The 27526-nt window shown below is 41.7% G+C and overlaps 1 protein-coding gene across 1 annotated transcript in view; it reads left to right on the top strand.

Annotated features, from left to right (window-relative positions):
• The window catches only part of PRKCE (protein kinase C epsilon), a 454557-nt gene that overhangs the window by 208141 nt on the left and 218890 nt on the right, over positions 1-27526 (top strand). Inside the window, exon 3 of the mRNA XM_042455912.1 lies at positions 11491-11554. Coding sequence (XP_042311846.1) covers positions 11491-11554 — 64 coding nt within the window. The remainder of the gene's footprint in view (positions 1-11490; positions 11555-27526) is intronic.

Here is a 27526-nt window from a genome sequence, read left to right as displayed (position 1 = left end):
CCATTAAAGTACTGTACAGGAACAATCTCCAGTTTTTTGTCTGGTAATCCTATTTAGATTCACATATGTATTTACTCCATCCAGTTCAACAGTTGACTCAGTGGGTCTACTGTAGTTGAGACTAAGAAACCAGCCATGCGGCTGTGCATTCTTGAGTGCTGTAAGTGTTCAACTGCGTATCACATTGGTCTCACAGCAATGTATGATGTAAATTTACACCTCACAAGCATGATGTTGGATCTTGGCCATTGTCTGCTAAGGGGAAAGGGGTAGAGGCTGTAGGGGCACAGATCTTGTAGCACCTTTGAGACTAACTGAAAGAAAGAAATTGGCAGCATGAGCTTTTGTAGACTTCAGTCTATTTCCTCAGATGCGTGGCTATCTGTCAGGAGTGCTTAGATTGTGTATTCCTGCATAGCAGGGGGTTGGACTTGATGGCCCTTGGGGTTTCTTCTAACTAGGATTTCATGATTCTTAGATCTTTATAAGAAATTAGAAGAGATAGTGATTAAATGCAGGAAGGAAGGAAGTCAAAGAGCTTTATATAATAATAATAAAAACTTTATATACCGCCTTTCCAAGTGATCAAAGTGGTTCACAACATCAAATATTCATTACAATACAGGGAAAAATACAAAACAAAGTAAAATAGCATCTTAAATACATCATATCTAATCGAGATCCAGCATCTTGAAGTAACTTCTGTGAGGAGATAGTTTTCTCAAGAAGTGTCAGGAGGGTATGCTAAATGCAAGAGATATGTTTTCAAAGATTTTTTTAACATGTCCAAGGTGGAACTAAGGCGAATCTATTCCGGAAGTTTATTCCAGTAATTTGGAGCAACCGCTGTGAAGGATCTTTGGTGAGTTGATTCAAGTCTCACCTTAGGGTACTCCAATATATACTTCCCCGAAGTTGTGAGGGTGCGAGGCGAATTGTGTAGGGAGAGGCGTTCCCTCAAGTAACTCGGGCCCAAGCCATATAGGGCTTTATAGGTAATAACCAACACATTGTATTAAGCACAGAAGCTAATTGGCAGCCAGTGAAGAGATCTTTAAACAGTTGTTATATGGTCTGACCATAAGGTTCCGGCGACCAATTTGGCTGCAGCATTTTGAATTAATTGAAGCTTCCGAGCCTGGTACAAAGGTAGCCTCATGTAGAGCGCATTACAGAAATCTAAGCAAGAGGTTATCAGTGCATGTACTACTGTTTCAAGGTCCTTTCGGTCCAGACAGGGACGCAGTTGGCGTATCAGCCAAAGCTGGTACAGTACCAAGCACTCCTGGCCATTGCATCTACTTGAGATGATAACTGTAGAGATGATTCCAGGAGTACTCCCAAACTGCGTACTTCATCCTTTAGGGGGAGCGTAACCCCGTCCAGGACAGGATGGCAAATTTCCCTGTCTGGACTTGGGGAACCTATCACGAGTACCTCTGTTTTCTCTGGATTCAACCTGAATTTGTTTTCCCTCATCCAGCCCATTACTGACTCCAAGCAGACATCCAGAGGAGAGGTGCCATCCTTAGTCACTGTATCAGTTGGAGATATGGAGAGATAGATCTGGGTGTCATCTGCGTACTGATAACACCGAGCTCCATGGTTCCGGATGATCTCTCCCAGCGGCTTCATGTAAATGTTAAACAGCATGGGGGACAAAATGGCGCCTTGAGGGATGCCAGATGTCAGCTCTCTTTTACGAGAGCAACAGTCCCCCAGCCTTACCATCTGGAATCTTCCTGAGAGGTAGGACCGGAGCCACTGGAGCGCAATGCCACCCATGCCTAACTCTCCCAGGTGTTCCAGAAGGATACCATGGTCGATGGTATCGAAGGCCACTGAGATGTCCAAGAGCACCAACAGGGTCACATTTCCCCTGTCGATGCTCAGACGGAGATCATCGACTTAGGCAACCATGGCAGTCTCTACTCCATATCCCGCTCGGAAGCCAGTTTGAAATGGGTCTAGATAATCGGTTTCATCCAAGACAACATGGAGTTGGAAGGCCACCGCCCTCTTGATCACCTTGCCCAAGAATGGTAAAAGGGAGACTGGTCTATAGTTGCTCATCTGCAGGGGATCTAGGGAGGGTTTCTTCAAGAGTGGCTTCACTATAGCCGGTTTTAAGGCAGATAGAAATTTTCCCTCCCAGAGGGATGTATTAATTATGAGCTGTAATGAAGATGTTATTATATCCCCTCCCTGAGCGGTCAACCAAGATGGGCAAGGGTCAAGAGGACAGGTTGTCCTTCTCACACAGGCAAGGAGCTTGTCCATGTCCTCGGTACTCACAAACTCAAAGCGATCCAGTATAACCTTGTTTCCAGAGACACTGAATACCACTTCTCGTGATTCTGGCACAAGCCCAGCATCGAGAGCAGCCCTTATCTGAGAGATTTTATCAGCAAAAAAGTCATTAAAGGTGTCACAGCAGGCTAGCGTTGGTTCTAGTAAAGGGTTCAGGGTGGCCGGTGATTGAGTTAACTCCCTAACCACCCTGAACAGCTCTGCTGGATGAGACTCTGCTGATGCAATCCGTGCAGCACAGAAAGAATTCTTTGCTGCATCGATTGCCACTCCGTAGGAACGTAACGTTCTCATGGAGTGTCTTGTCAGATATGCGCTGATGTTTCCGCCAGTAGCGCTCTAGTCGTTGCGCTGCCCGCTTCATCTGGCATAGATCTTTTGTATACCAGGGTCTTCTATTTGAAGTGGGCTGGCAAGGACGCTCGGGAGTGATGCTGTGTATTGCCCCGGTGAGGTTCTTATTCCAGTAATTAACCAGGGTTTTGACAGAGTCGCCATCGTTCCCAAACATAGAACCCTCTAGGGCTTCTTGGAACCTTTTGGGTTCCATCAGCCTTCGAGGGCGGACCATTCTAAGAGGTCCTCCAACCCCGAGGGGTTTTTGGATTATGGCCGTCAGTCCTACCTTGACCAGGAAATGGCCCGTCCATGACAAGGGGGAAATAGCACTTATTTCCGCCGACGGACACTCTTGGTCTGTACTGAAAACCACATAAAGTGTATTACCCACACAATGTGTAGGACCCTGAACCAGTTGTGACAGGCCCATGACTGTCATGGAATCCATGAACTGCTGAGCTGCACCTGTTAGATCTGATAAGCCAGCCTCGAAGAGGATGTTGAGGTCCCCCAGGACAAGAAGCCTAGGGGACTCCAACACCAGCTCCGAGACCAGCTGCGTCAGCTCGGCCAGGGAGTCTGTTAGGCTATGGGGTGGACGGTAGACCAACAGAATCCCCAGACTGTCCTTGGCCTTTAGGGTCAGGTAAATGCACTCGTTGTGTCTTAGTTTTGGAACCGAGTTCCTGGTCAAGGTGATGTGACTTTTATGGACAACAGCCACTCCTCCCCCTCGCCCACTTTCCTTAACCTGCTCCTTCACTACATAGCCAGCCGTGAGTGTTTTAGCCCAGGTGAAACAACTTTCCTCTCCCAGCCAGGTCTCTGTGATGCAGGCTAAGTTGGCGTCTTTTTCCTCCAAAAGATCGTACATTATATGGGATTTATTTTTCACCGACCTAGCATTACACAGGAGCAAGGTAAGGGTCTGTGGTATGTTTGGGACGATCCTTGGTTCTATCGGGTTAACAGGATGACTGGAAGACGGGATAGGTATTAGGCATCGATCATGTCTTCCTCTTGATATTCTGTTCAGCCTGTTAACGCTGTATCTCCCCATGCCCCGCACCACTCTTATTGGTGCTCCTTGAGCAATTTCAGTTGTTACATCAGTGTCAATGTCCTCCTTTCTCATAACAACAGTCTCCTCTACAATGTACTTGAGTTGTAACTCTGGTAAGTTTGCCATTCTGAAATATACCAGGATGAGGCAATAGATATAAAACAGAAAAAAATCCTAATATTGCCACTTTACATAATGTCATTAGTTAAATAGGGTTAATGCTGTTAATCAACAGTTCTGTATATCTTCTATAACTAGCAGCCTTGGCAAACCAATAAAATGAATAATAATCCAGTAAAATTTGGAAAATTCAAGTAAGTACAAGTACAATGGAATAGAGGTGAATAAGGCGATATTATAACCTTATCTAAGCTGGACACCCCGATGTTACCAACACTGGCTCCTCCAACCTTCAAGATGTCACGAGATCTCATCAATCTCTAACTGTAAAAAGTTACTCAAACTAAGCACCGGGCTTTGTATCCTTGCGCGGGTGCAGCTGAGAGTCCTCCGTGCTCTCTCCTCCTTTTGCCCCAGGCGCTGGTGTGTTCTCGGGGCCAGTGGGCCGGCTTTTGAGGGGCCGCTCCCACCATCACCCTCCCCTTTCAGACGCTGCACAGGCACAGCTGACAGTCCTCCGCGCACTCTCCTCCTTTCGCCTCAGGTGCTGGCATGTTCCCCAGGCAGGCTGGCCAGCTTTTGAGGGGCCGCTCCCACCAGCATCCTCCCCTTTGAGACGCTGCGCGGGCGCAGCTGACAATCCTACGCGCGCCCTCCTCCTTTCGCCGCAGGCACTGGCGTGTTCCCCGGGCCAGCGGGCCGGCTTTTGAGGGGCCGCATCCACCATCACCCTCCCCTTTCAGACGCTGCGTGGGCGCAGCTGACAGTCCTCTGTGCACTCTCCTCCTTTCGCCCCAAGAGCTGGCGTGTTCTGGGGGCTGGCAGGCCGGCTTTTGAGGGGCCGCTCCCACCGGCACTCTCCCCTTTCAGATGCTGTACAGGCACAGCTGACAGTCTTCTCCATGCTCTCCTCCTTTCGCCCCAGGCGCTGGCATCTTCTCAGGGCTGGTGGGCCGGCTTTTAAGGGGCTGCTCCCACCGGCACCCTCCCCTTTCAGATGCTACCCATTTGAACCTGTTTTGTGCTTTTTCATAGCCACCAAATGGCTCTCAACAGCTGTAGCCCAACTGATGAGGGCTTGTTGACCCTAAAGCAAAGGGTCTTCAAATATTTTAATTTGATTTTCTCAATTAATTTAAGCTTTATTGCAGATTAAATCTTACTGCCAACTAACTGATGTCGGGCACGAATTGAAGAACATATGACCGGACTGTACTTCACATTTTCCTATCCAGAATTTGATGAGTGCAGTATGATTGAGCATGATACTTGTTCTTCTCACCCCTTAGAGTGTGTTTAGGAAGGGGTGATCAGATCATTTGAAATTCATTTATTTATTAATAAGCCACCTTTCAGGATCTGATCCACCAACTATTGTGGTAAACAAAATATAGGTACAAAAATAAAAGTGATTGTTGTTGTTGCTGTGTGCCTTCCAGTTTGTTTCTGACTTATGGTGACTTATAATGGGGTTTTCTTGGCAAGATTTGTTCAGAGAGGGTTTGCCTTTGCCTTCCTCTGAGGCTGAGAGAGAGTGACTTGCTTAAGGTCACCCAGCGGGTTTACATGTCCAAGCCAGTATTAGAACGCCTGGTCTCCTGAGTTCTAGTTCAGTGCTCAAACCACTACACCACAGTGGCTCTACAAAAATAAGGTATCACATTATAATAGCATGTGAAAATTATAATAAACAAATTACCAAAGGTGGGAAAGTCTAAATGGGACTTAGAATAACAGAATCTTAGAATTGGAAGGGGTCACAAGGGTCATCTAGTTCAAGTCCCTGCCATGCAGAAATACACAGTTTAAATACACCTGAAAGATTTCCATCAATCCTCTGTTTAATGATATCCAAAGAAGAAGAGTCCCTCAACCTTTGAGACAGCCTATTCCACTGTTGAATAGCTCTTAAAGATGTTCTTCATAATGTTTAGGTGTTTAGGTTGTCCGAACCTAAAGCAGTCCCAAAGTAGCTCTCCAGATGTTGCCATACTCCCACTCTCATCAGCCTGGTCAGTGGTGGGGAAGTAGTGAACTTATCAACATCTGGCAGGCTGAAGGTTTCTCACTGTGGTCTAAGTCCAAAAAACCCAAGAGCATTCACCAAGATGTGGTGCAGAATTATGCCTAGCCCATGCCGTATAAGGATTGTTCTTCCCGTCTTCCCAGCAATGATATCATCGTGGCACAACCCGCTGAGTTCTCGCATTACTGAGACATTATCATAAATAATTAAAAAGTAAACTCTGCTTGTCGGAACTAATGACTAAAGTGCAGTTTGCAAGACATTTGTGCTCACTTGTGTGTCTCTGTGTATGTACTCCATTTCTGTTAATAATTGGCATAGACTAAGCGTCTTCCCTGTAAATTAATATGATGCTTACGATATGTCATTTTTCAGCAATGTTGGAATCTTTGTCTTATTGTAACAACTGTGGTGTGAATTTACAGGGAAATGGTTTGGAAGCTGCTTTCACACATATCAGATGTCCTTCCTTGTTTTTAGAATTGATGCTGTTCCTTGGTAAATATTCCTTTTATTCTGCAAAGCCTGGATGCTTCCTTTGTGGCATAAATCTGCTAAGGATACATGGGAACTACTTGTCAGAACTTGGAAAGTCACTTTTTCAAAGGAATTGTTATTATTGTTACTTTTTCAGAAAATAACTCATTACTGCTTAGTTGTTTTTTCTACGTGTCCTGTTAAGTGGTTTTACTACTTTTACATTCGGGGAGGGGGTGATCTGTCATAGCAAATGGCCTTAAATATGAAAAAATGACCCCCTAGAGCATTTTTACTCTCCCAAAGTAGAAAAAAAATACTGATTAAATGTTACTTGGCATGTCAAAAAAGTAACAACATTACCAGTTGTTCCATTACTTTCAAAAGGACTGCTTATTCCTCTTGCCCCCCAAAACTAAGGTGTTACAGATATTGTAATTGCAGGTAATGTATAGAAAGGAGGGGAGGAAGGAGGGGAATGAGTTGTGGTATCTTTAAGACTAACTGATTTGTTTTAACATGAATATTTCTAGATTACAACCTGCTCTCTCGGTGCTAAAGTGTTGGTTCCACCCTCTGTTACTTCTAAACAAACACATATTGGATCAGTATACAGTTTAATTTTTAAATTAAGGTCATCAGGAGTATATTGATGAGTAGATCAGTAATGACAGACAGTCTTGACCCCATCTACCATTTAAGAATCTTACCCTACAACATGCAGTTGCAGAAGAGCTTTGGTTGTATTTCAAGAGTAGGGTAATTTTCATCTTTTTCAGAATGGGATACACCTTTTGATCTCAACTTTTTACATAGGACTTGATTCTTTCCCCTAAAGTTCACACATAAGACTTTTCTCACCAGCTGAAGTTGAAATGGTATCTTTAGGGATTACAAGGTCAGTCCCTGCTTGAATCAGAGCAGCAAAAGTTCCCCAAGTCCACCAAGGTGCCACTTTCTATACCACAAGGCACTATCTCAAGTGCATAATGCCCAAGGCAGATGGATTTATTTTGTCTCCTAATACAAGCCCCTGTCTCCACTAAACATACAATATTTATAATAAATGAACTAGCCAACTCTTTGCTGCTCTTTCATGACTTAGAAAACTTCTCAGAAGCAACTACCTCACCTTGTAAAATGGTCAGACCAGCCTTTTTACAGAAACTCAAAGTAGACCAAATCAAAATATCCCACCCCAACACTGTTATTAGAGCTGTGTTTTTAAAAGAACGTTCCTGTTTTATTTGGTCCATTACTGTTTTGTTGGAACATATTTCCTAATTAAGTTGTAGATCTTGAGAAGAATGCCAGTGTGTATTGAACTGATATTTTGGCAAGTAATGCAGCAAGGATATTGCACTCCTAAGAAACTCTTTTTTCCTTGGAAGGTACTCAGGAGTATATTGGTGAGAAGATCAGTAAGGACAGATAGCTTTGACTACATCTACCATTGAAGAATCTTACCCTACAATATGCATTTGCAGAAGAGTATTAGGTGTATTTCAAGAGCAGGGTAATCTTCATCATTTTCAGACTGGGATGCACGTTTTAATCTCAACTTCTTACACAAGGGTTACTTTCAATTTTTCACCATACACACACACACACAATTGTTCCTTCCTTTTCGTGGCCTTGGGATCATGACCTCGCTCTTTGCAGATGGCGAGCAGGGAGGGAACAAAATGGTGTACATGTGGGGCTGCATGCAGGAGTGTGCAGCCACTGAAATAAATGGGAACCAAATATTGACGAGTTTTCAGATTTGCTGGGGTGGGTGGGTCCGGAACAGATTCCCAGCGAATCGGAAGGGACAACTGTGCTTCTCTGTCATCTTTTGTCCAGTCTCCACATATATGCACATACTTTCTCTTTCCATGATTCTCCTTTCTGCTTTATCCTCTCATTTCCTGCCTTTCCTTCAGATGTGGGTAGAACACATGTGTTCTGGGGTGTCATCACACTACAGAATTAAAGCAGCTTGACGCCACTTTTAATTGTCCTTAGTCCATCCTGTGGAATCCTGGGATTTGTAGTTCGGTGAGGTATTCAGCCTGATCTATCAGAGCGCTCTAGTTTCTCACTAAACTGCACATTCCAAGATTCCACAGGGGAGAGTCATAACAGTTAAGATGATGTCATGTTACATGCTTTAAAAAACTTTACTTTGTTTACATTGTCATAGAGATGGAAATGGTATTAAAATATTTGAAGAATGGCTGAAAAACATTTTTCTTGTGCACTTCTGCCCTGAAGAGCAGAATCCCAAATGGCCAAGAATTTTCACAGCTCAGGACTTACTCTGTGTGAAAAAGACCGTGGTGATACAGAAAATGATGTTTTCTGTGCATAAAATACCATTTTCTGGAGAGAGAAAAGTATTTTAAAATGGTAACAAATTTGTCCCAAATTGTGAATAGTCTTTGAGAACTGATTTCCCCCCTTGGTGTTTTACATTATTGTGTGTTGGAATTTTTGGTCCCCCTCTTTTGTCTTTGGCTCCAACCACTTCCATCAAGACCTTCTCTGAATCTGAATTGGTTCATTGGGTTCCCCGCTGATGGTCTAGCCCCACAACCATTATTTGCACTTGGTTCTGATTGATGGATGATGGGGTTTTAGTACACAAAGTGAAAGAAGAAGAAGAAAAAGTAGACCTTAGAACACCAAAATCTGCCCATTCCAAAATCTATGCATTCTCAATACACAATTGTAATGGTATGACCATGGCAACATCCTATGGAATCCTGGGGTTGGCACTTTGGAGAGAAGAATTTATAATTCTCAGGCAGTGAACTCTAGTACCTCACCAAACTACAAACCCAGGTGCAGCCATGTTAGTTAAAGTGGAATCCTAACACTATGATTACGTAGTACAAAAGTACTGTATAAAAGTAGACAGAATTTCCAAGATTACTAGCAACACTAAGCAGGGACTTGCATTGGTGCCAAACATACATATGCATTATATTAACAGCCTCAACTATAGCTACAGCATATGTAAGAAATCACCTCCCTCTGAACATCCTACCAAAACCTCCAAAACAGGAATGTGATTTTGAAACTACCATCCATGTGTGCCAACACAAGGTAGGGAAGGGCAATTGAGGGATATGGTATCCTTGCCTGCTCCATCCATATGAAACTTCCTGGAGATTTGCTTTCCAGATGTCCTCCAGATGTTGCTGGATAGCAGCTCTCACTAGCCCCTATCAAGCATAGGCAGTGGTGAAGAATGATGGGAGATGTAGCCCAACAATGTTTGGAGAGCTACGTGTTCCTCACTGCTGCTGTACCTTGAGAACCTCTACTCTTCATGTGTGGCAACTAGTGACTTAAAGAGAATATGTGAGTAGTACAATTTTTTCCAGGTAAGCATTCTCTGAAGATGCCAGCCACAGATGCTGGTGAAACGTCAGGAAGAAACTCTTCTAGAACATGGCCACATAGCCCGAAAAATCCACCAAAAATATACATGTTTCTGTTTTTTGCTCTTTTGCTGTGTCATCTGAACACGAAATGTGCACATCTATTTGGTAAGAAAGAAAAAGAAAGAAAGAAAACCAGGAGCCAGCACAATGTAGTGGTCTGAGTGTTGGACAATGACTCTGGAGATGAGGATTCGATCCCTGCTTGGCCATGAGGTGATATGATAGCCCTGTTTAAATATTTGAAAGGATGTCATATTGAGGAGGGAGCAAACTTGTTTTCTGCTGCTCCAGAGAACATGACCCGGAACAATGGATGCAAGCTACAGGAAAAGAGATTCCACCTCAACATTAGGAAGAACTTCCTGACAGTAAGGGCTGGTCGACAGTGGAACACACTCCTTCCTCGGAGTGTAGTGGAGTCTCCTTCCTTGGAGGTCTTTAAGCAGAGGCTAGATGGCCATCTGTCAGGAATGCTTTGATTTGGATTTCCTGCATGGCAGGGAGTTGGACTGGATGGCCCATGCGGTCTCTTCCAACTCTATGATTCTATGATTCTATGAAACCCACTGGCATACCTTGGGCAAGTCACTCTCTCTAAGCCTCAGAGGAAAGGCAATAACAAACTTCCTCTGAACAAGAAAACCCCATGATAGGTTTGCCTTAGGCTCATCATAAGTCGGAAACAACATGAAGCATACATTGAATAAAAATGATGTAGGGTGGAAGCCAAAGATGCGTACTTGTCACAGATGGGTCTGAAAGTTCTCTTACCATGATATGCCAGAAGCTTGCCATAGGATGTTCCTGTGAAATGTACATGCACGATGGGCCAGAAGCTTGCCAGTGGATATACAAAGCACTTGCATATCAATTTTCTGACCACACCTAATGCATTGATATATTTAAAAAATCCTTCTTGTTTGAGTAGGAAGTTGGAAACCAGTGTTGAGGCTGGCAGAGCTCTGAAAGGTTCTAACATCTGTAATGATTTAGTAGTTTTAAAATAGTGTTAACTGGATGTGTTATATTTTGTTTTAAGCTCTGTTTACCTACCCCATCTCCAGGCTGAGGAATAAATTCAAGAATAAGCTAAAGCCCTCTCTTTCCTTCTTTTTTATTGAAAGGAGTAAGGGGTCTTTTGAGCTCCATATTAGAAGCAGATAACCAAATACAGTCATCCCTCCATATTTGCAGCTTCGATATTTGCGGATTTGATCATTCACGGATTTCATTAATATGTTCTCTCTAGGACTGTCTAGGTCCTCCAGTGCAACTCTGTGCTCAACTTTAACTAAAAGTTGCACTGAAAGACCAATTGTAGCTACTCCAGTGCCATTCTGTGGTCAGTGTATGTTGGACATTGACCACAGAGTTGCACTGGAGGACCTAGAGATTCCTAGAGAGGTGTCCTCTCAGGTAAAAACAGTGTTTTTGTTATTTGCGGTTTTTCCATATTCATGGGGGTCTTGTTCCCCTGACCCTAGCGAATATGGAGGGACAACTGTATTTCCAATAATCCTTCATGCCTAATATTGAGTTCTATTAAGGTGGTGCATCTGATTCAGCCAGCCTTTTCAAGGCTTTAAGACCATTGACTGTCATGATCATATTGAGTATGTAGTAGGGATTCACAGAATGACATTTAAAAAAAATAAAATAAACATGCCCTATGAAAGGAACACAATGGAATTCAAATAATAAATATTTGTTTCCTTTAACTACAGATTGATCTGGAGCCAGAAGGAAGAGTGTATGTCATCATAGACCTTTCAGGTTCATCAGGTGAAGGTAAGAATGCTTGATTTTATGACATTTGTTCATAAATACCACATTTTAAAAAGTATATTTCCATCATCTGTGTCTTTCATATGTGCCACAGGATGTTCCTGTGAAATGTAAATGCATCAAACACATATTTATAACAGCTATGGGCTATCATTTAAGTTTGGGATTTTCTGCAGAGCACCTGATGCTTTACTATTGGTGTAACTAAGTGGATATAGAGCCTTACCTGAATAGGAAAATTTGGAAGTTTCATATAAGCAGCTCTGAGCTTTTTCAAAGCAGGAACAAGAAATAAGCATAATAAATATCAGTTAACAGGTCTCCCTTATCCAGAATTCTAAAATCCAAAATATTCCAAAATCCAAAATTGTCTACATGGATGACTGAGATAATGGCCCTGTACAGACGGGCTATTTCGTACGTACTCCATATGTACTAGGGTTGCCTGGGGGCGTCTCTTTTAGACGCCCACAACCCTAGAACGTACAGAGTACATACAAAATGGTGGCGCCCTGTTCACATGGCCGTCGCTATTTTGACGTAATGGTCACGTGATCGCATCACGTCCAAATGGCGCAGTGCAGCCATTACGTCATGGCGCCAGAAGGCGCTCCATTTTGGAGCTCCTTTGGCTGCGTGTATCGCTGGCACGGACTTTAAACAGCCACGCCAGCAATACCATGAGAAAGGGGCCGAGCGGCCCTTTTCTCCCTTCCCTGCTGCTGTCGAGTGTCCTTGGGGGCATGAAGCCCCAAGGACATCCCTTTCCAGGCTGCAGGGAAGCGACGTTTTGCTGCTTCCCCGCAGCCTGGAAAAGCGGCGGATCGGGGCCTCTGGGGCTGCCGCTGTGACAGCTGAGGCCCCGATCCATCGGAGAAAGGGGCAGGTGCAGGCTGCCCCAAAGGGGCGGTCTGTATCCCGCCTATGACACCTTTGCTTTCTGATGGTTGGGTGTACACAAACTTTGTTTTGTACACAAATTTATTTAACATATCCTGTATAAAATTACCATCAGACAATATATATAAGGTATATATGAAACATAAATGAATTTCATATTTAGATTTAGGTCTCATCGTCAAGATATTTCATTATGTGTATGCAAATATTCTGAAATCCAAAATACTAAAGGTCCCAAGCACATTGGATAAGGGAGGTTCAACCAGTACCTGAAACAGTTACATGGTGAAATATGTATATATGCTTATAAAAATGGTTGCACCGTGGTATAGAATTAGTTTATTACCATTGGTAGGCTTTTGAGATGAAATGGGAAGTTTGAAAGCATAAATAGGTTTGGCGAGTCTTGAATTGATTTTTCCATTCATGTGTCCACTCCTTCCTCCTTCCACTCCTCCCTACAAAATAAGAGATGATTTTCAGCCATTTTGAAGAGGGTGGGGAACTCTTAAAATTAAAGGGAGGAGGTTTACCAAGGGACAGGTTGCTAGCTGTCTCTTCATTACATTTTTAATGGCCATTGTTCCACCGTTACAAATAGTGTCTCTCCCACATTGCTTATTTTGATGATGTTATCTTCATCTCCACCCATCCTGTCCCCTGTGTGCCAAATGATGTTGCACCATGACAGAATGAAATTACAAAAAAGATACTTGGTGGAACAAAGCAGCCCAGTGATATCCTCTGAGGCTTTTAGATCCCCCCACCTGCTTTCACTGCCATTTTCAGTTTTAAAATATAGCTTTGCTGTATTCTGAACCATGTGTGGCTTTCAAAATAGATAGATAGATAGATAGATAGATAGATAGATAGATAGATAGATAGATTTGAAAGAAAGGCTTTTAGTTTAACATCTCAGTGCACTCTAATACCAAGGGCAGATAATTTAAAACACAAAATCTGGGAGAAATCTTGAAAAATGCAAGCAACTTTTACTTTGCTTATCTAAGACTTGACACTTTACAATCTGGGAGTGTGGCTAGCACTTTAGTGTATTCATACATTAATTTAAGCAAATGGCAGCACCTTTATTTTAACATGTTTTACATTGAGGGAATTGGCATAGAGATTTAATGCATTTATTGTATTCCTGTTCCCTTAGTACTTTTGGTTGAATACCACCCTTTTCTCTCCACTCCTTTCTCTGTCAGAGCATTTGTGTATGAGCTGCAAATTGATGTACCCCGCCTCAGCTTTCTGCCAATCTTTAACTTTTAAAAACGTAATGTGTTGTATTTGGATACAAATCAATGATATTCTATTTTTGAACATGGAGGCATCTACAGAGCAGGAAATCACAGGGGCTGAGAATTTAAGAAGAGATTACATCCCCCCCCCCCTTTTTTTTTAAATAAATGGAATCTGCAATTTTCAGACTTTCAGGGAGACCCCATGGTTTCCAAGTAATAGGTAACTTCTGCAAGCCTTTTTGAATGCCCACAATTATTCTTAATTATCTTTTTAATCTTTGAAGCCTTAAACTTTTTTACATCATAGATTGCTTATGCCAACTTTGAATCTGAGACATGGTGTTGTAGTGTGAATGAAGAGACTATACCAGAATGGTAATAAAATCTGTAGCAGATACACACAAGCTGTGATTCACCAAGCCCACCAGAACATAGATTATATTTCAGCAGTTCCTAGTTCACCCATCCACTCTTTTTTTCTGTTCTTTTTCCTTTGCTGTCCCAGGCAAGCAGCAAAACCCAGAGAGCTTTATTGAGCCCCACCTTGAAAACAAGAGTGCTTTTATCTTAGACTGTGTAAGATGTGCAAGTTTAATACAGTATGCAATAGTTTAACAGGAGCTATTGTTTTGTAAAGTTGCCTTTTGAAAAAAGATGCCTTTGCTAAACTAAGAAATTTCCAGAACTTTTAACTGTATAATCCTCCTGTACCCAAACTATATTAGTAGTCAATATACTAAGGAAAAGTATGCACAAGATTACAAACCTTAGTTATAATCAGGGTTGCCAGGTGTCCCTTATAACAAGTGATGTCCCTTATTTGAGGGACAAAAAACTTGTCACCTCTTGGACTGGTAGGTGTCACTTATTATAAGGAATGTCCTCTACTGTACGATTAGAAAGTGTTTTCATCTAGACTAGCGGTTCTCAACCTGTGGGTCACGACCTCTTTGGAGGTGAAATGACCTTTTCACAGGGGTCGCCTAAGACCATCGGAAAACACCTATTTCTGATGGTCTTAGGAACTGAGACACATGATTGGGGGTCACCACAACATGAGGAACTGTATTAAAGGGTGGCGGCATCAGGAAGATTGAGAACCACTGCTCTAGACTAAATAAGAAGTAAAAGAATTCCTGTATGTTAGAGTGTGGTATTACAGACCCATGCTGATTTGGTTGCAAACTTTGAGGCCTTAAAATGTTAATAATAGGTTCATAGACATGAGATACTGTATATAAAATATAAAGTAGAAAGCTCTCTGAATTGTAGAATGTGTGTGTGTGTTACCAAGAGCCTAGACATAGAATGTGAACCCAATTGCAAGTAAAGACACGAGCGTGTCAACAATGAATTGATTGATAATAAACTTAGAACAGGTGCTTTGGTAGAGAGCAGTGGCTGATGCAATCAGTTGGCTGATGTAATCCAATGGCAGTTAAGTGTATGTCATGCACTTAGGTGACTTCAAGAACATTTTTGGAGGAGAGTAATGTTTATATAAAGTAGTACACTATGAGTCTCTTATTTCATTGGGTCAGATATGTCAGCTGATAGGGCTAAGAAAGATATAAAAAAGATGAGAGTAGACAGAAGACTGTTCACCAGTCCCCAGTGTAGAAGAATGCTGTGGATAATAGCTTCAGTGTTTTAAACTGATAGCCCAGATCGAGATAAGATGATGTTAGAACGGGGGGGGGGGGATTCTGTCAGTCCAGGCTAAATTGATATACAGTGCACCCGCGTCATACATGGGCACACTATATGCAGTTTCCTGCTTACATGGAAGCCGTGCAACAATGTTTCCTATGGGGCGCAAGCATACGTGGATTTTCCCTTATGCGGCAGGGGGGGTCCAGAACGGATCCCCGCGTAAGAGGAGGGCCCACAGTATTTCCCACTGTGACTGTAATGGATGCTGCTAGATAGAGAATGCTCAAGGACACAAACCCCTTGGATGCCTGTTTAGAGATGTATAGCTCCTCAGTAGATGAGATGGTATTCCTCAGTGGATAACTGGCTAAATTATATGGCTTACGATGATAATGTGTTTGTTAACCATAGAGAAGCCTGCTAAAGGAATGGAGATTATATCAAGCTTCAGTCCTTATGAAAACATTGCATCTGACTTGCCATAAGCAAACTCTCCTTTCTTGTACTGTATTGTTTTTTTATATGCTTTTTGATAAGCTCATTTTGTCATGGCCTTCAGCTAGTACAATAAATGTTAACTTGAAATATTGGGGAGAGAGATTTAAAACAGTGTGCACTGGGCCATAGGCCATAGGCCATAGGCTGTAATGCAATTGATTTATGATGCCTTAAATGCCATGCAACATAATGAAATAATATGCTGAGATATTGGCATGTCTGTGTTTCTCCTGAAGGAGAGTGTATATGTGTATACACATCTTTGATTGTCCATAATAAATAGTCTAAAAGATTAAAAGGGAGCCTGCTCATTCTCCCATATAAATATCCTGAGTTTCCAATACTTATGAATCTTTAAGTGGAGTGTTGGTTGTAATTCTGCCTGTCTGGATTTTATCGTGGTCATTTCTTGGATGCCTAGGCAGGCAGAAGGTGATAAAAGGAACCACAGTCTAATACAGATTAGCTATGAATGGCAAAGGGCCCCCACTCAGTATGAGGAAATGCCTGTTTCACTGGGTCCTTCATAAAGAGCAATGGCATCACTAGGGGAATGCGGACCACACCAGGTGACACCCTAAAAGGGAGGGGAGTAACACTAATGATCCTCAAACATCTGCCTTTGGGCAGAAACAGGCTGTGGCATTCACCTATGTCCCTTTAAAATGCTGAAGAGATGGGGCGAGTGAGGTGAGGCTCAGTGGGAGGAGAAAAGAGAGGCTCCAAGTTCTTAAAATTTATATTTAAATTGATTTATTTTTGAAAAATTAAAAAATATTTTTTTATTCTTGTAAAATTTTCTTTAAAAACATAATCTTTTACCACATTTTTACTTCAACCACATGAAACTATGTACAGTCGTTCCTGCATTTTTGCGGGGGATCCGTTCCACCACCCCCGAGCAAAAATGGAAATTCACATATATTCAAACCCCATTGGCTTGAATGACCATGGGTGTGTGCACCATTTTAACCCTCTCCTCTTGCCAGTCTGTGAAGGACCAAGACTGTGGACTAGAAGTCCACAAAAATAGAGTGAAGACTGTATATGTAAATACAGTTAGGCTGTGCAAACACTATTGTAATTTAAAGTTATAATTTTAATTTATGACATTACATTTAATAATATATGGGGATTATGATTTATGGATAACATCAGTACAAAAAACATTACTAAGGATTCTGTATGTTGTGGTATGGGAGGAGGTTAATGTGGGAGTGCACCATGAGTTACTGCAGCAGGTGACACCGACCCTAGTGATGCCACTGATAAACTGAGAAATGTGTATGTGATGTAATTTATGAACGTGGACAGTAATTTACATGGCTAAGGCGCTCCACAGACTGTCCCAAAAAGGCAGTCTGGAGCTGCCCATTTTTGCTCCTGAGTGAGCCCGCAGCAACCAAACTGTGCGGGCTCCCTCCGCACCAAATAGAACCCACTAAAAGCGGGTTATTTTTGATGCGTGTGGGCACTGCCATAAGTGTGCCTTTAGTGCACTGTGGCACGTCAGTGTTGCAAGTGCGGTGCCCTGACATGCAGATGCTGTGCTGTGCTTGCGTGATCATGGCAGCAGCCGTGTGGACGAGTGGACGCCATGATGGTGCTGCTGCCACGCGCTGGGGCTTGGTAGCGTGCCATCACTGCATGCTCCCAAACCCTAATTTTGGCCCGAGGGTGGTGCTTCCCACCCGTCTGTATTGGGCCTAAGTTAACTGAAACCACCACCCTCATTTGGAATTTAGGAAAAGAACAAGTTAATAGCTAGCTCCTGGTTGTCAACTCTCCATCTCTTGAATTTCAACTGTCCCTTATTGCTGTTTTGAAAACCTGTCAATATTAGGTGTAAGTGAGAGTTGATTGTGTTCTCCAGTGATCGTGTCACTTGAGGTTATGACATGAAAGAGTAGTGCTTATCTTTCTTGTAGTATCAAATGGAACGTGGTCTCCAATTTTTTAATTCTCACTGTAGGCCCTAATCCTTTATATTTTCAAAGCTTTGAGCAGGCTTTGAAATGAAATCTTGAAATGTCATAGTAACAGGAGCCTCACAGTCAGGTTTTCTCTTGCTGTTCTGTAAATTAAAGAGAGGCCCATCACAAAGGGGAAGTGAGATGATAAATCTACTGAACACATCATGTGAAAATTAAACGTGTGAGACCCCAAAGTCTGGAGTATTTATTCTGACCCTGTGTAATCTCTATGGTCTAAAAAGGTTTCTCAGTGTACAGGTTTGAATACAGGGGAGAAGAGGTGACTAAAAAATAACAAACAAGTGGCAGAAGCTGTATTTTTTTTAACCCATCTTGTTGTGTATTTTTTAATTGGCAGCTCATCCTTCAGGAGAAATCCAGTCAATGCATTCCAATCCAATTCTAACGTGATTATTTCTAAATGTACAAGTTCCAACTTCAGAGAGTGATATAATATGACAAATTGTTTCTGTCCTAATTGATCCTCTGTTGTTCCACTTTCAGCTTTTTCAATTTTTATCGTCCTCCGAGCCCCTGGGAGTCAGTCTGTTTTTATAGTTTCAGTCAAAGAAACTGATGTCTCAGCAGTGCCATTCTAACCGAATACTTTTAATGGTATAGGTCAGGAGAAGGCAACTAGCTGCTCTCCAGATGTTTTGGACTACATTTCCCACTAGCCCTACTACCATAGGTAATGGTTATGGGAGCTGTAGTCAGGAAATGAACAGGTTGCCTACCCCTGCTCCAGGGACTCCAGTTACATACTGGAGGTGAAAAGGTGTGTCGTTGATAAATCATCTGTATAGGAGGCATTTTATGTTCTTCTTGTTGTGTGCCTTCAAGTAATTTCTGGTTTATGGTGAACCTAAGACAATCCTATCACAGGGTTATCTTGGCCATAGAAGGTGTTTTATCAGACTTCTAGAGCCTAATCAGTTAGGCTTTTAAAAAAACTTTTGAGGTATAATTGATTTATTCCAAAATGTTCATGCACAAGGTTTTTAATATGTTTTAACTTTTTAAATGTGTGTCAAATAGTTTATTATTTAATATTTTTCATTTGTTTGAATTATTTTACTTCGTTGAATTTTCAATCATAGATTATTTTAAAGTGCTGAAATTGATTTCACTTGTACAATAGAGATCATATGGTTTAAGGCAGGACACAAATTGGCTATAATCCAAATAACAGCAATCCAACAAACTACAAACATGCTACAGTCCAAATATTTGGCTACAATCCAAATACCTGGTATGGTATCTTCCCATATCATAGTATGGTGCTTTGCCTATATTCTGGTAAGACCCTACTCAGAGGGCCTTTCTTAGGGCAGAGGTGGGCCAACCTCAAGGTTGTGGGTACTAACTTTCCCCCTATAACCTCTAGATCCACCAACCAATACCAGGTGTAAATGACATAACACCTAGAATCAAATAATTCTGACCCCAGGACCTTTGATCTGAGTACCAGAATTGAATGTGAGAGCCAATGTGGTGTAGTGGTTTGAGTGTTGGACTAGGGAGATGATCACACGGAGACTAACCGTGGCTAAAATGTGGCTAAATCATCCTTAAAGTGTGATGATGTGATCACCAGTTCTGCTTGTTTCCTTTTATTAAATCGTAATGGAGGCGTCTCACTCCTCTCCCACCATCAAAGCGTTTACGGAGTAGTTATTTCTTCAATAATGGGAACTTCCATTACTGAAGAAATGGCTGCTCCGTGAATGTTTTGATAACAAGAGAGGAGCGGGACGCCTTCCTGACGATTTAATAATGGGAAACAGGCATGACTAGCAATCACACTGTCTTGGTTTATGAACGATTTAGCCATGTTTTAGACACGGTAAGCCTCTGTGTGATTATCTCCTAGGACTCTGAGAGAACAGGCAGGGTTTCTGCCTTTTTCTTCATCTTATTAATGTGCATGTTGTTATCTTCTTGTGTTGCACTGTTGTGCAAATAATTATGCTCTACTTTCTGTACATTTGCTGTGAATCTTGTTTGAAGGGGCAATAACAGAAAATACATTTATTAAGTGAATGTAAAAAAAATGTAAAAAAAAAAAACCCCAAACAAACCAAGAAAAACCCAAAACAAAGCCCAGAAACTCAACTTTTTTTTTTTTTTTTGGAGGTTTATTAGTCCTCACGGGCCTTCAACAGAAATCAAATGCTGAGAGCTCGCCTGGTAAACACAGAATCAAAGACTTGTTTATCCAATAATTAAATCTGTTCCTGTAGTAAAGTCCCTGCAAACATCTGTTTCCAATTTGTGTGTGTGTGTGTGGAAAGAGAGAGGAATAAAAATAACAATAATGATAAGATCTTAGTTTTGAAGTTAAAAGAAAGGAGGGGAATAATCTAAAAGCACCTTTAAGATGATTTATTTTAGCTGAGCTTTCTTGGATTTTGGTCCACTTCCTCAGATACCCTGATGGAGTACAATATTAAAGCTACAGGTATTTAAACAATAATTTTGAAGTTGCAAATAAAATAAGCAAATAAAAAATAACCATTTTGCACATAGGTACTGTATGCATAGAATGCTTCAATACTCTGAAAGCACCAGATCTTGTCTGATCTTGGAAACTAAACAGGGTCAGCCCTGGTTAGTACTTGGATGAGAGACTGTCAAGAAATCTCAGGTGCTGTACGCAATATTTCAGAGGAAGGAACTGCCAAAAACACCTCTGAATACACCTTGCCTAAGAACAAAAGGTAAAAGTATTCCCCGTTGACAAGGTTGGTAAGTTGTGTCCGACCACAGGCGGTGGTGCTCATCTCCGTTACTAAGCCAAAGAGCTAGCATTGTCAGAGACTATTCTGGATCATGTGGTCAGCATGACTGCACAGAACACTGTTTACTTTCCCACCAGAGTGGTACCTATTTGTCTACTTACATTCACATGCTTTCAAACTGCTAGGTTGGCAGAAGCTGGGACTAGTGATGGGAGCTCACCTGATCATGAAACACCCAGGCATTGAACTGCCAACCTGCTAGTCTTGCAGTGAACAGAGTCAGCATCTGAACCACCTAAGAATACCATAGGAAATTCATGGGGTCACCATAAGTCGACAGATGACTTGAAGACACATACACACCCACACCCCATATGCATGGTCAGTGATAGCAAGTTTCTTTTAAAAGCCTTATACAGTAACAGCCCTTCCCAAAGTGATGTCCTCCAGATAACTTGGATGATAATGCCCATCATCCTCTGTGGCCATAGTTCCTTGGGATGCTGGGATATGTAGTTGATGACTCAGTAAGAGAGCAACAGGTTGGGGGTAGCTGCTTTATAAATCCCTCTATTGATTGTTGGTCCCATCGTACTTTATAAAGATGAGCACTGAAATGTGCCCTCTAGATTTCCACACTGATGTATATGTGTTTTTGCTGTTGCTAGCCAGACATACTGCAGTGGTAATTCGGTCAATAAAGCTGAGGAGAGGAAAAAAGAAACACAGAGTTGGTTCCAACTGTTCCATTAACTGTTCTAGCAATGCTGTCATCCCCCCCCCCCCCCCGCGCTCTCTTTTTCATTGCTTCTAAGTTTTGGCACCAGCCTCTTGTCTTATTTCATCTCAGCACATCTCCTCCTGGAAGCTGCTTTTCTCAGACTATACACCCTGCTGATATTAGCTTGGGCCAAAGCAGCCTACTTTGTAATCTTCAGCTCTGGTTATCGCTGAGTCAGCAGTTTGGGGAAGAAAGCATTTCTCCTTTCTCTTCTCTTTTGATGGAAGAGGATAGTCTGAACAGTGTAACATTCCTCCTTCCTTGGCTCCTTCTTTTACGCTGGCAGTTGTCCCAAAAGCACATTGATTTTCCATAGTAAGCTGACTTTCCTCTTTGGTAAGCATTTTTGTTTTTGCAGACTGCATCCATAAGACTGCTTCCCTTCCCCCTTGTGTTCTTAGAGCAGTGCCTTTTTGACACTTCCTGGATGTATGATGACACTTTCTTTTTAAATGTGATATTGAAAATGTGATGGATGCACTTTAAAAAAAGAGAGAGTAAAATAATATCATCTTATTCTGCTCTCTTGGTGAACCTTGCTCCATTGTTTCTGATGCTCAGTTCTGCCTAGAGCTGACAAAATCTCTCTATTTTACTTGCTACACTTGTAATTTTTTAAAAAGCCCTCAAATTCCTTTAACCTCAGATATGAAGAAATATATACGACTTTTTGTAAATTGAATAACTTTAGCAAACTGAGTTCTCCACCATTTGCACCAGCAGTATTCAGTGGTGTAAATCTGTTAGTCAAAACTAATGTAACATGCCATCCAACTGTCCTGATTTGGCAGGGATAGTCCCAATTAATCCTATGTTATCCCACTTTTTTGGCTATTTTTAAAATGCGCCGGTTTCACTCTCCTTTTCTGACTTCCCCACTTTAGTCCTTGCCTTACTTCATTTGCTGCAAACTGAGTTCAAAATGCAGAAGTAGTTTGCATTCAATTAACTCAGCAGGGGGAGAAGACAGGAGGAGGCAGAATCATGCCCTTCCCTGTAAGAACAGACAAAGTCAACTGCTGCAGCCTCCTTAAAGAGGCAACTTTACTGTAGACACAATGCAGTTTGATGGCACCTTAACTGCTGTGGCTCCATCCTACAGAATCATGGGATATGTAATTTCGTGAGGTGTCAGCACTCTTTGGAAGATAAGGTTAAAGACTTTGTAAAATGACAAATCCCAGGATTCCATAGGAATCCTACAGCAATTAAAGTTGTGTCAAATTGTGCTATTTCTAATTATGTAGATGCATCCCTAAATTATGTGTTCTTCCTTATTAATAATGTTTGCCATATTGAACATACTCTGATGTTAGTTGTCTACTTGCGTCTTGGTTTTCATCTCTGAGATATTGGTGGGTATGGCAAGTCAACAGTCACTTAAATTCATTGATTCAATGGGTCAGCTCTGGTTGGGACTAATTGGTTTTAGACTTACAGTGGTACCCCGGGATACGAATTGATCACGTTATGAAATTTCCGGGATACGAAAAAGTTAGATTGGAAAAAACTGTTCCGGGATACGATGTTTTTTTCGGGTTACGAAATTTATTTCGGCGCGAAATTCAAACGCAAAGCGCGACTAGCGGCTTTCCAGCGCTAACGGAAAGCCTTTTCGGGTTGCGAAATTACTCGGGTTACGAACGGAGCGGCGGAACGAATTAATTTCGTAACCCGAGGTAGCACTGTATTTATTTATTTCAGACTTATTTATTTATTTATCCTGCCTTACTCCCAATATGGGAACCAAGGAAAACTCAATGCTACAACTATTTCCATCCGAGAGATAACCATATTGCAGCTGCCTGCCAACAGAATTAATAACCACAGATGATTATGTAACTTTAAAGCAGTTGATGAAGGCATTGAAATAGTTAAAAAGATTCCACATGACTTATCTCAATCGTAAATAAGAATGGAGACTTCAGCCAAGAAATCAGAAGACCTGGGTTGCATCCGCACTGCAGAAATAATCCAGTTTGACATTCCAAAATCTGAAAAAATCCAAAATCCAAAACACTTCTCATCCCAAGCATTTTGCATAAGGGATATTCAACCTGTAATATTAAACCAATCGTCATATTAAAATATCAGGTGAAAAGCAAATTCTGAAGCACACCAGGAAGAGAAAAGGGAAAAATACCTGCCTACTGAATAAGATAGTCTTACCTGCAAGCTCAGGGATCCTGGGAGAGGGCCAACCTAGCTTCAGACAAAAGTATTTGACATACTTTCTGTTTAATTGCAGAAGTCTTTTGTGTGGTGCTTTGATGAGGCCTGGTCCAAATTCAACTCTTGTCACCAATTTGGCTTCTTGTTCTTCCTTCTAAAATTTGACAAGACAGTAGTCAAGAAGAATTCTTGCTTTTCATATCTTTTTTTATTGATGGGTGTGCCTCTGGCTGTGATGGCTGTGAATTCTGGCAGAGAACTCACTTTTCTTTTTCAAGCAATTCATAGATTCTCATTCATGCTCTACCAGTTGCAATCTGTTCTCTGCAAGATCTGGGTGTAGATCCAGGTCTCCCATTTCTTTTCATACTGAACACTGACATGCATTATTGCCATAACAGTATTATCATTGGTGGTGAATGATGGATCAGATGGTATACAGCAGAGAAGCTTTTCTGCCCTTTCTCTGATGTGATCTAGCATTCCCTCACAGCCAATGGTAGAATTGGACTCCCAAACTAATTCTGTGACAGTCCACTGTCAGTCAAATTTGTGGATCCGGAGCCTGAGGATCTAGAAGGCCCATTGTGTAGTGTAGAAGCAGACAAAGAAAATCAAAGTGCCTGACCCATATACCAGAAATACCTGTGAGAACTGTGCATGCAAGTTAGCAACAGAGGAAGATTCAGGCACGCCATCCCATTTCCATCCTTCATATTTTCTCCTTAACCTCAAACTGCAAAGCGAATGCAAAAAGTATTGTGTGTTGTGTTCCCTCAAGTCATTTCTGACTGATGGTCATCCAAAGGCATGGGTTTTCTTGGCAAAATTTGTTCAGAGGAGGTTTGCCATTTCCTTTCACTGAGGTTGAGAGCATGTGACTTGGCCAAGTTCATCCAGTGGGTTTCATAGCCAAGCGGGGAATTGAACCCTGGTCTTCAGAATCATAGTCAAACACTAACCACTAAGCCACACTGGCTGTCTGAAAAGAAAAAATATTTTACAAGGTCACAAATGCAAATGACTCTTTATTGCCACTGGACAGCTGTGTTGCCTACATGGATTCCAAAACTCATCTGCCTAGTGGCCAAGGGCCAACTCAGGACTAAACCTAACTTGTCAGTTTCCCATAAAAATGCACTTCACACTTATTCTGGATGGCAAACTATCCTGTTTGTTTTAGGAAGTGAGGCACCGTCAGTTTCTGCTCTTCCAGTACTGGATGAAAAACGACATAATGATTCACAATTGTGTCCTCCACCTCCCCATGTCCTTTTGCAGTGCTTTCCTGAACCATATCTGTTTGCACTGAGCACAGGGAACTGGGGTGGTTAATTACAAGTGCCTGCACTTCACTGAAAATACCAGTTTGGCTTTTCAGCACATGAGTAGGAAGATGAAGCTGTAATAAAATATCACAAGGCTTGGGTGTAGGTGGGATACCTGTGTGTCACCAGGAGCAGCACACTGAGGTTTCCTGATTTCCAGGCTTGCAAATCATGGCTTCACCCCAGCCTTTTCATTTCTGATTGTGCTTACTGAAGCATTGACTATCTACCACCACAGTCACTACAGGATGCTAAATACCTACGTCATGTCACAGTGAAGATCAAATTCTTATGCCAGCTATTGGGGAAACTCTCACAAGCACATATTAATGGAAAGACCTTTTAATGGGTTCCACATGTCACTACATGGTACATTTCCTTTGTTACAACAGCCTTCTGCCTATTCTGTTTCCCCCCTCCTCACCATAGTGCACTTAGCATAATTATTATATTGTGTGGTTTTTGATGAAAGGTTGCCTACTTGTTTTCAGCCCATGCAGTTAGCATCCAATGGCTGAAGAATGGGCCAAAACATCACAGGAGCAGTCCCTTTCTAAAATGTATAATAGAAACATAAAATGATTTATTGTAAAGGCTGTAGTTGAAACAAGTGGGGCAATACTCTGCAGCAGACTCAACTAATGTTTCAGATGCAGGAAACAAACTTTTGTGTGCCGTAAAATTCCTCTTCTTTAATTAAATATGAAATTCTGAGTCACTCAAAAAGAAAAAAGGGATAGTGGTGCTATCCAGTTCTCTACTTCCAAAACAAAATAATTAGCATCACACTGGACATAGCACTAGTACTCCCAGTGTCCATGATCCGCTGTGCCCATGACACTTACATGGGAAACAAAATGTGACTGAACTTTATGCATACAGTCTTCTTGCTCCTTTCTAGTGAGGAGCTAAGGGGGGAAAGTAAGGCGGGATACATACCTCCATTTTGTAGCGTGGCGGCAGTGGCAGTAGGGTTAGGGAGCGCACACCATTCACATGCTCCCTAATCCTAGTGCGTACTAGGCTAACCCTAGTATGTACTGGGAGCGAAAAATGATGGCGCCCTGTCTACATGGATGCCGCCATTTTGACATGATGGATGCCTAGCGTCCGCACATCCCGGTGTGCTTGTGATGCCGCAAGTGTGCCATTGGCGCATTGCAGCATCACAAGCGCGCCACAAGAAGGACCCGCTTTTTGTGGGTTCTTTTTGTTCCACGATGGAGTCACGTGGTTTGGCCGCTGCAGCTCCCTCGCAGAGCAAACTTTTTGGGCAGTCTGTATCCTGCCTAAGTTTCTAAGGGGGGAAAGTAGCATAGGAACATAGAATTTGGCCTCTCCTGTATCAGATAGAAACATAGAATTTGGCCTATCCTATATCAGATAGTTGGTTTTTCTATGCTGGTATTGTCTTCTCTGACTAGCAGCAGATTTCCAGATGGAGATCTTTTTCTTCAGCTATCCAGTCCTTTTTAACAGGTATGAGTTGATAACAGTTTGATCCTAATTAGGTTAATGAAAGCGCTTACTTTCATTCTCAAAGGACACAACAGGTTATTTTGGCCATTTCTTCCCACTGCAAGAAAATCTTCAAAAACTGTGCAGTTTTTGAAAGCTATATGGAGTTTGGGACTTAAATTTATACCTGGTGTTTTTATTCTGGAAAAAAATTTGCTTTGGACTTATTGTTTGCCAAATTGCCACTGTTTTTGCACAAAATTTCATTTTCCACACAAGATCATAAAGAGTAAAGATATACAACTGAACACGAAAGTTGCAATTGTCCAATCCATTGTATTCCCCATCACTATGTATGAATGTGAGAGCTGAACAATGTATTTATATGTGTTTACTTGGGTAATCATTAGCAACTTTGAGCAAGGTGACAGTCAGGTGTAGGGCCGTCTTATTGTTGGTACCCCGTTGCAGAACCAATCCATCCACACTTGCTATTTGCCATGGAAGGAAAGCTATCACTGGCAGTGAGAGCCTTCCTTCATTCTGCTGAATGTTTGATGTGATGTGATCTGCTTTTATATTTGATGTTTTTAATTTGTCTTTTCTTTTCTACATGGTAATTTTATCTATTCCTCTATTTAATTGTTATTATCTTAGAGTGTACGCCTTGGGCAGGCTTTTATATACTCCTTAATTTTACCGACTTTGTACAGCGCTGTGTATAATTACAGCACTCTAGAAATAAAGTTTAATAATAATAGTAATAATAATAATAATGCTGAAGGGAGGACTGATTCCTATCAAGACTTTGTTAGAGCAAAAGATTTTTTAAAAATACCATGCTTCCATTTCAACCTTTCTCTGAACTAGCTGTTTATTTTTTAAAAGCCAGTTACACATGGCCATCTGATGTGATGAATGTCCTATCTAGTTTGGCCTTTAGCCAGTACAACAGTTGATTATTGTTTCAGGATTAAAGGTGATCCAAGTTCAAATGTTTTGGACTCCATGGAGGCCCTACTGTAGGTGCTATTTAGAAACACAGGGTCTTGTCATTGATGGCACCCCAGGTGTTATAATTCTTTCTCCAAAGTCATTTACATGGTACCTTCTTTGTTATCTTTCAGGCAGAAAGTAAAGATGATTTTATTTGTTTAGGCTTTTGGAACTAGTTCTGTCTTTATACTTTCATTTTTAGATTTTCTAAAAATATTTTTTTAG

The sequence above is a fragment of the Sceloporus undulatus genome, chromosome 1 (assembly GCF_019175285.1).
Source record: "Sceloporus undulatus isolate JIND9_A2432 ecotype Alabama chromosome 1, SceUnd_v1.1, whole genome shotgun sequence".
NCBI classification, from domain to species: domain Eukaryota; kingdom Metazoa; phylum Chordata; class Lepidosauria; order Squamata; family Phrynosomatidae; genus Sceloporus; species Sceloporus undulatus.
Note: the sequence above shows the minus strand (reverse complement) of the source record. Positions and strands in the feature narration are given on the sequence as shown.